General features: G+C 32.4%; 1 protein-coding gene across 1 annotated transcript in view; it reads left to right on the top strand.

The window, feature by feature from the left end:
• The first annotated feature begins 418 nt into the window (after positions 1-418).
• The window catches only part of LOC131859505 (alpha pinene synthase, chloroplastic-like), a 44,690-nt gene continuing 35,163 nt past the window's right edge, over positions 419-9,945 (top strand). Inside the window, exons 1-3 of the mRNA XM_059213330.1 lie at positions 419-571; positions 5,911-6,159; positions 6,284-6,568. Of these exons, the coding sequence (XP_059069313.1) occupies positions 419-571; positions 5,911-6,159; positions 6,284-6,568 (687 nt within the window). The remainder of the gene's footprint in view (positions 572-5,910; positions 6,160-6,283; positions 6,569-9,945) is intronic.

The following is a 9,945-nucleotide window of genomic DNA, read 5'->3' as shown; positions in this document are numbered from 1 at the left end:
GATGAGGTGAATTTATATCAAATGAGTTTAATTTTTGTGAAGATCACAGTAGTAGGAGACATTTATTTTCTCCTAGGACCCCTCAACAAAATGGGGTAGCAAAAAGAAAATATAGAATATTTCAAGGGATGGATAGGAAATTGTTAAACGAAACTAATTTGGTTGATATGTACTAGTTCAAGAGGAAGTGCATACTATTGTTTATATTCTTAATAGAGTGCAAGGGAGATTCAATAATTGTAAGACCCCTTATGAGTTGTGGTATGGAATAACTACTACTATCAAGTATTTTAGAATATTTGAAAGAAAATGTTACATCAAAAGAGATAAAGAAGACCTTGGAAAGTTTGACTCAAGAACTGATGAAGGAGTCTTCCTTGGGTACTTAAAAAGAAGCAAGCCCAAGAGACTCAAGAAGATGGCTGAAAGAACAAATGTAAAAGTAGATAAAAATTGGAATCAAACTACAAAAGAGTCTAAGTATTGTGGAACAAAAGGTGCTCCTTGCATTGTAGAAGAAGATGATGAAGAGAAGGAAGAAAAGGAGTCTCGAAAAAAGGAATTAGAGAAGGTAATCAAGACTCTATCAAAGTATGTTCAAAAGAATCATTCATAGGATCAAATTATTGGAGACAAGAATGAAGGAGTACAAACTAGGAGAAGACTTGTCAAGGCAAGTGAGAAGGTGAATCTTAGTCTTCTATCAAAGGTTTAATTAGTATGAAATATAAGATTTTTTGCAAAATAGATACAAATCATTACTTTTGCATATCTCAAAATGAGTTATGGAAATCAATAACCTTTAATTATATATTAAACTTTTCTATCAAGATTTCTTTAATGGATGGTACTCTGTGCTGACTTTTTAATCACATGTCTAATTTTGGGGAACTAAATATAATATTTGTAGCTGAGAAATCCGACAATAAAAACCAAATCAGGGATAGTGAAAATTTTATATTTCATGTCATAATTGGATTATCTTTAGCTCTCACTCCTCTAAACTATGGCTGACAAATCATTTTAAAGAAACAATCAAGTGTCTCCTTTGATATTACTTTATATCCTACTAGTTTCTTCCTCTTTGTTTGAGAAGATATATATAAAATCAAAACCTACTATATTTTAGAAATCCAAGTAGTATAGCTTCTAGGGCATCATAATTTGACAAATAATATCATCTATTGCATAATGAAGATTCTATTTTAATATTATTTGGAATTCACAAGTTAAATGAGGCATGTTTAAGCTATTATAATATGAACTTTTTGAATATGGATCCACTTTTAAGAATTATATTTAATTCTTCTCACCTAGTAACCATTGAGAAGCTTTCTCATCATTTTTTTGTGTGACCCCAAAAAAATTTCTTCTTTTTTAATTGAATTGGGGATATAAGAATGTCAATAAATGTCATTCCATTCTTCATCCTAAAATGAAGCTGGCAATTAATTTGTAGCTCTACATTTCCCTTGTCTCTAAACACGTCAGTATGTTTAGAATCATACTACAGAAAAAGCATAGTATTGGAGGAGAAAGACAAATGTTTAGAATCTGGAGAGTCAATCACATTTAAGTTCATTTAGCCATTCATACGTAATTTTTTTTATTCTTCATGAATATTTTCAGGTTTGCACAAAGATATTCAATGTAATTTGACTTCCTTTCACTAAAAGTGGCTCAAGAAAAGAAGTTTATTTCAATGTTCAGATTTGTGTGTTAGTTAATTTAGGGGAAAACAACAAAACCCCATTCCATATTTTTTTTCTTATCCCTAAACTATTATTGGATGTCAGGCGATTTAAGGAAAAAATCATAAAACCACATTTCATATTTTTTTTTCTACCAAGTGTCAAAATGATTATTGGAGCTCTATAGTCAAGTGAAAGCCAATTATTTGTAATTGTTGGCCAATGAATTAGAGCTCTTGGTAGGCTTATAAACCATGGTTGTCTTAGTTTGGCGAAAACTCATTTGAGTGCAATTTTTGGTCAATAAACTAGAGTTTGTGGTAGGTTACTAAATCTTGGGATTACAAAGATACATTCTTGCTTATATAAAAGAGCCAAAGGGAGTGGACAATGCAATTCAGAAATTGAGATCAAATTCTCATATTTTGGGCAATAAAAGATCATGCAGGTCACTTATAAGGTCTATGGATGCAAACTAAGATCTCAAATCTCCATAATGTAGCATTGGAACACACATAGGTTCATATATGGTCCTAATAGGAGAGATAAACACTTGGGTTTATGTTTCTTTGTTGTAATGCAATTGAAATTGTAAATTGTGTTTTCAATATATAGGTTTAATGATAGAATAATGATGACTTTCAACAATAAAAGTAAATTACATAACAAAAAAGCAACATAGTAGGTCAAATCTAGAAAGAGAATGCATAAAGGAACCTAGATTTGCAAATTGAGCCTACAAGTGTCAAACTGATGTGTTGGGCAGCCCAATCAATGGGCGTTTGTACAAACATAATGAAGCATATTTGTAGTCAAGAGCCTTTATAAGTTTATCTCTCTAAAATTCATCCAAAAAACATCAAACATGTGTATTGGGTGCCTTAGTCCAATTATTTTTGCCTATTTGAAATTTGGGAATGTTTGTCATTATTTTCTTAGTGCACTTGTAATACTCTCTACTATCATATCTAAATCCACACACACAAAATGGAAAAGAATGGTTGTGTTGTATAGGGGCTTGCCTAAGTCAAACCTTGTGTTGTTGTTCCCACCTCTCCACTATAGTTGTTCTTGATGAAAAAGAGAGATTATCCCTAGTAGGATAGAGCCTAAGCAATAATGGGAATGTTGAATTGAAATGATTATTACCTTAAGAATGGAAATGGTGATTATGCAATGCTCTTTAGACAAGTCCTTAAAGTGTTAATGTAATAATATGATAAGAAACCATAAAAAACACATATTAAATCATACTTGAATGTTGAATGTTGTAGTTTGTTTCTCAATATGCTTATAACTCACCTGAAGTGCTTGCTTGACCATTTGAATTTTCATAAAATGTCTTAAAATCCGTTAGCCCTTATGAATGATAGAAGTAGTGCTTTATATAGGGATGAGAAGACATTTTTTATAATTAAAAAATAGCCAACATAAAATGGTCAAGTAGCAAAATCGAGACTAGATTTGAAAATGTGAAGGCTCACACTTGCAACTGGCTATACATTTTAAGGAATTTTGGCAAGACACCTTTGTTGGGTGCCCAGGTCCCACCAAAATAGGGCCTCTAAAATGGAGTTGTGAGTTTTGTGGTTTATGATACTAGATTGAATCCTAAATTAAGTATTTGCCCACATTAAAATTGTGTTATTAACAATTAAGATTTAAAGTGTAATTGGGCACAAATAGGCAAAAAATGATCAATGAAAAAGCACAATAAACTAGGTGCCAAATAAAGTGTGATTTTGTTAAGGGATACAATTTACTACAATACAAGTTTATAGTCAAATAAATAAATTTGAAATCCCTATAATTAGTAATTGAACATAATTAGTTCATTAGTGGGGCACAATACAATACAAGGGCTTGATGGTGTTGTGTGATCCTATACTTGGGATAGTAGTTGGAAATAATTAGTCCATTAGTGGGGCATAATTAGTTTATTAGTGGAGTACAAAAAGTTTCATGTCAATATTTTTTCTCAAAAAGCTTCCAATAAATTTGAAAAAATAACCAATTCTGTGATGCCACATCAGCACAACAATAAACGAGACTTAGTGCACAACTATGGGTCTTACTTCTTTTTGGGACCATTTAAGACACCTGGACAAAAAGACATGTTATGTGGCATCATGTTTGACCATGTGAATTTAAAAACCAACTTTTTAAGTAAAAAATTTAACAAATAAGTAGTTGTACAAAAAAAAATTTAAAATTGAAATATTTAAAACAAAATTTGAAAGATGCGAAATTAGGATTGGCCACCATGAAACCCTCTCCCTTATTAATTTTTTACCTTGACTATATATTTTTCATTGTAATTCTTCTATGTGAATCTAGACCTGATTTCGATGAATGCAAACATGGTCATAATACATAAGTTTGAACTATAATTCGTAGCAATAATCTACTCTAAGGCTAACTTTTCATACAATTGATTCTCTTGTGTGAGGCGTGCTTTCTATTCCGATTTATGTGGATCAAACTAACTGATTTAGAGCGATAAAATCGCATGGACAAGCACGAGATATTACTATTGAGTGGCCTGCATTGTATTCCGATTTCTACTAATTTTGTTTGTTTTGCGTGGTGATGGAGATGGGAAGGGATTCAATGAGTATTAAAATGTTTTTAATGAGTTATAAAATGTTTTTAATAAGTTTATAAGGTTGAACAGTTTATGGGATCTACGGAACATACAATTTGTAGAAAAAACTTGACGTATAAAGCATGAAAATGTTTTTAAGAATAAATCCATTAGCATCAATTATAAATTTTCATGAAATGTAAATTATATTGGATTTTGATGATTTCTTGTCTTTGTACGCGATTTAACTGTTTATAGCTATTGTTCTCGCTTCTGATTATTGACGACACATGTTGCAGAATCTGCACACAAGGGTCAAAAAGTAATTGTATCAAAGTGTCACTCCATACCTACTTAAAGATGTCCTAATAACTATGCACTACAAGCACCTCAAAATGTACCAGGAGTGTGTACTATGGGTACTAATAGGGTCAAAAAGTGGTTCACTACAACCATCTCAAAATGTTTCAGTAGTCTGTGCACTATGGGTACCAATAAAGTTGCACAACCCCCATATTAAAATAATCAGCTATCAATATATGTGAAATTTTTACTAGTGGGCGTTAAGTTAACATTTTTTGGTTTCTTATAAATTGACAATTGAGGAATTATGTAAGCAAAGAGTGAATGGTAATTGGAACATGGGTTGTAATTAGAACTCTTCCCCTATACAACAGTTTTAAAATAATAAAGAAATGTCAATATATTCTTTGTACATGTGAAAGCCTAAAGATCAGGGGAAATTTCTTAATCAATCCACTTATAATTATTTTTTTAACTATTGTTTATTAACAAATTCAATTAAATTATATTGGTTAATAAATACACATATTATCCTTATTGTGAACTTTTAAAAGAACAAGATTTCAACTAATAAATTTTATCTTTTAAATTTAGTCATTATCTATCTTGAATGATTTAAAATAAAATCACATTTGTAACAGTTTTGGGTATCACATGTTAGCTAACAATGATCAATGGCACACCGTTAGCATAGTTGACACTTTTATCTCTACAACATACAAGATTCACCTTTTATCATATTTATTAATTATTTAAAAATTATCATATAATAATTTTTTATTATTAATGAATTAATAATCACACTCAAATGTGCATCTTTGTATGTTGCATAGATATTTTCATAATTGACAAGATATACATCAATGCAGCATTAGTGGGTTAAACGTTATGGTGATGAAGAGAACTAATAGCATGCCAATTTAAAACTTTTCATGGTGATGTATACATATGCATGCATGTATGCATGTATGTATGTATGTATGTATATTACATACATATATATGTGTGTTTGTGTGTGTGTGGTCCTAATCTTACATTTTCATGTAAAAAAGTATGGTATTATATATGTATGATATATTAACTATAGAATTTTACCTGTATATAACATAATCTGGTTTACAATAAAAATAAATTAGTACATATGCATGGCCTATCAAAATATATTTTGGTTTTCCTTAACATTATGAAATGATCTAATTTTTACCTTTTTTAGAGTTATACAAATATTTGATTTAATTTCGTTCAGAGACTTATTTTATGTAGAATTTTCATAGTAATTTATTTATAAATTCAAGTATTAACAAATTAACTTGGAATATTGTTTGTGTACAGTGGGAAATTTGCATAGATTCTTTCATGGTGGAAGCAACTTGGATTGCTACGAGGTATATACCATCTTTGGAGGAATATTTAGAGAATGGAAAAGTAAGCTTTGCGTATCGTGTTGTGACCTTACAACCACTACTATCATTGGATGTGCCCATTAATGATGATATTATAAAAGAAATTGATTACCCTTCAAAGTTCAATGATCTTCTATGCTTAACCCTTAGATTAAGAGGTGACACAAAGACTTTCAAGGTATTTTATAAATTTAGTCAATTCAACTTTCAAGATGTCATGTTTTTCCATGCATATAATCAATTAAATTGGTTTAAAGGCATTTAATTTGAAATTTTATAAAAGTGTAATGGTATTTTTGAAGGTTGAGGCAGATCGTGGAGAACTAGCATCGGGCATAGCATGTTATTTGAAAGACAATCCTAGATCTACAGAGGAGGATGCATTGGAGTATCTCAATTCCTTAATTGATGAAAAACTCAAGGAACTAGATTGGGAATATTTGAAACCTGATAATGTTCCAATAATCAGCAAATATCATAAATATGCATTATCAAAAGGTATCCAACTTCTCTACAAAGAAAGAGATGGAATTAGTGTCTCAGACATTGAGACAAAAAAACTTATCACCAAAGCCATGATTGAACCGGTACCTATATAACTTTTTAATTAGATTAAATATATGGAGTATTAAAAAAAATGTCCTTTGATTTGGGGGACACATGTAATGCAAGGGTTAAAACACTTGCTTGGTAAAACTGCCACCAAGGTTCAAATCCTCATTGGGTAGCTATGCGTGTAGGCTTTCTTCTTTTGTTGTGTTGGTGGACTCACATATGTCCTTTGATATATTGGATCTATAATAACGAGTCTAGTTTACTAATTTTCTATGTACCTAGTGGTTATACACAATTCATTATGTTGCTAAAATCTAATAGTTTTCTTTCAAAGAATACATAATGATGTGATTTTTATAGACATTTTTTATATGTTATTTTTGTCTCATTCATATTTTTAATTAGATATTTGTTCCTTTGTATGATTAAGCATAATTTCTCATAATTTTATTTTTATTTAGATAATTCAAATCATGTCTGGGTATAAATTATTATTGTGTGAAATTAAAAGTGCTTTTAAGGGGCCCAAAATTATAGAAAAAATCAACTCAAAAACACAAAACAATGCTGCAACAATCAAGTTTTTTACCAAAAGGAGGTAAAATGACCATGCAATAGTAGGAAAACGAAGTATATCAAACTCTTGTTCTGTATATTTTCTTGGGATGTTTATTTTGTTATATTCTCATATAATTTAGATAGAATAATGATTCTGGTTAAGTGCACAAAGATGGTGGTCACAAAGGGGGGTATAAGTGGACACTTTTTTATATCTGAAATTAGGTGAACCTGAACTTGGAGGCAAAATTTGAAAGTCATCCACTCAAGATATGAAGATAATAATAAAATAAATATTGTAGTACTCTCAATCTAGTTTCGAAACTACTAAACTTTTTTCAAAATTGGATAAGATTAAGGGAGTCAAATCCTTCGTGCACGAAAAACTGACCCTGATTTTTTCTAAAAAACATAACATAGTGTCTGACGTGCGCATCAAAAAAGTCATAGTTAGATTTAGTATTTTGACAAATCCTTTGGTAAAAAGATAGTTAAGAGTGAGCACTAGAATATGTGTATTTGTTTGTAATTTTTTGTTGAGTATGTTTTTTTTAATGATTTTTCCAATCGAGCACATCCTGAAAATTAGGTACATGTTTGTACGCGAAGCATAAGTTGCACTAAACAAATCAAAAATACAATTTATTTTTTAAAATTGTAAATAATCAAGTGCACTACAATAATATATAAAGTTTTTAAAATTTGGATGAGTATATCAAAAGTTATTCAAAAAATGAGACACCTATGTCTGTGAGAACTATGGAGACACTGGTAAAAGAAATTCAATAATAATATTATTGTTGTTCAAATTGAAAAAAAATTATATGGTTAGAAAGCTTAGAAGATGGGTGAAAATATGGTGGCAATTTTAGAAATACCCACTTGATGATGACAAAGTCGATAAACCAAGTTGATAAAATAAAATAAGTCAAAAATGAGAGAAATCGAGGGAAATCAAACTTCCAAACCGTAGCTTTGTCATCCAGGCCTATTTCCAAGCCTAAATAGTCAAAAGCGCGTACGGGGGTACTTATGGTGTAAGTAGTGCGTATGCGCTTGTTTTCCTATAAACAACACATACGCGCTATTGCATAATATGATATTCTATATATAATATATGTAATATATAATATGTATATAATATGATCTATTGTATATATAGTATATGTATATACATATAATATATAATATATTAAACATATATATACACATGTAAGTGTATTGTCTCCCCCTCTCAAATGCATACAAGGTGCCTCTCTCTCTCTCTCTATCTCTCTCTCTCTCTCTCCCTTCCTCCATGCCCCATCCCTCTCTCTCTCCCTCTCCCTCTCTCTCTCCCCTTCTCCCTTCCTCCATACCCCATCCCTCCCTCTCTCTCTTGCTCTCTCCCCTTCTCCCTTCCTCCATACCACATCCCTCTTTCTCTTCTTCTCTCCCTCCCTCCCTCCATACCCCACTGCAACTGTGTCTGCACTTCTATAGAAGTAAGTGAATTTATTTCTTGTCTACAACTTCCTCTTTGATTTTTATCATGTATGCTCTCCTAAGAAAATTGACTGATGGATTTGTGTCTATATATTGAATAGGAGGAATAGGGTTTGAAATTGAACCACAAGTGTATTACCATGACAAACAAGGAAACCTGCAGCAATATTCTTCTTGAATGTGTTTTTAATGAGCAGAGCAGATGTGGAAAATAGTGTCAACAAAGCAACATGATGAGTCAGAGTATCTGCAATATGTTTTTTAGAAGGAAACAACAGGTAGGAAGAGAAAGAGGGAGAGTAACATAGATGATGTCTTGTAGAATGATAGTGGTGGGTATGTGAGAGTTCCTATGTTGTTACACAATGCCTGTCACCTAAAGAAATTAAAGTTTGTTGTATGCATGGAAGTGGTAGTATATGATGATCATCACTTGTCAAACAGCTTGGAACAATACATACCCTTGAAAGAAATCAAGTGTGTAATTCCTATAGTCACAATCAAGATCAGTCTTATAACCTTGCAAATTTAATAGCATCATATGTTTTGGAACTTAGGTAGTTGTCTTAGGGTTAGGTCAAGCTCTTACACTTGCTTTTTAGGGAAGCCTCGTTGTTTGTTCCCTTGGAGTCTCGTTGTATGATGTTCTATTCATAACTTTAAATTTAATATATCATTTTATTAGCCCACCATATGACCCCTTAGGTGTCATTAGAGGTTGTATTGTTTCCTAAGATGTCATATGGTGTCCTGTGACCCCTTAAGACCCCTCGGGACCCCAATGACCCATAACAACACCATATGGTGTTCTAAAGTGTCCTATGGTGTTCTATGACCCCTTAGGACACCATTTGGTGTCGTTATAGGTCCTATGGTGTGCTAAGGGATATTATAGTGTCATATGACCCCTTAGGACACCCTATGACCCCTTAGATGTTGTTAGGGGTCATATTGTGTTCTTAGGGTCATATTGTGTCCTGGATTCGATATCTCTTCCTCTCGCTCCGTCCCCCCTCCTTATTCTCTCCCTATCTCCCTCTCCCTCTCCCTCTCTCTCTCTCCCCTTCTCCCTTCCTCCATACCCCATCCCTCTCTCTCTTGCTCTCTCCGCTTCTCCCTTCATCCATACCCCATCCCTCTTTCTCTTCTTCTCTCCCTCCCTCTTTCTATTCTTTTGTAATTCCTATAGTCACAATCGAGATCAGTCATATAGTGTCCTGTGTCCTTTCTCTCTCCCTCTCCCTCCTTCTCTCTCCCCTCTCCCTCCTTCCCTCCCCCCTCTTCTCTTCCTCTCTCCCTACCTCTACCTCTCTCCCTCTCTCTACCTTCCCTCCCCCCTCTCTCTCTCCCTCTCTCTCCCTCTCCT

This window comes from Cryptomeria japonica, chromosome 2, assembly GCF_030272615.1.
Source record: "Cryptomeria japonica chromosome 2, Sugi_1.0, whole genome shotgun sequence".
NCBI classification, from domain to species: Eukaryota; Viridiplantae; Streptophyta; class Pinopsida; order Cupressales; family Cupressaceae; genus Cryptomeria; species Cryptomeria japonica.
Note: the sequence above shows the minus strand (reverse complement) of the source record. Positions and strands in the feature narration are given on the sequence as shown.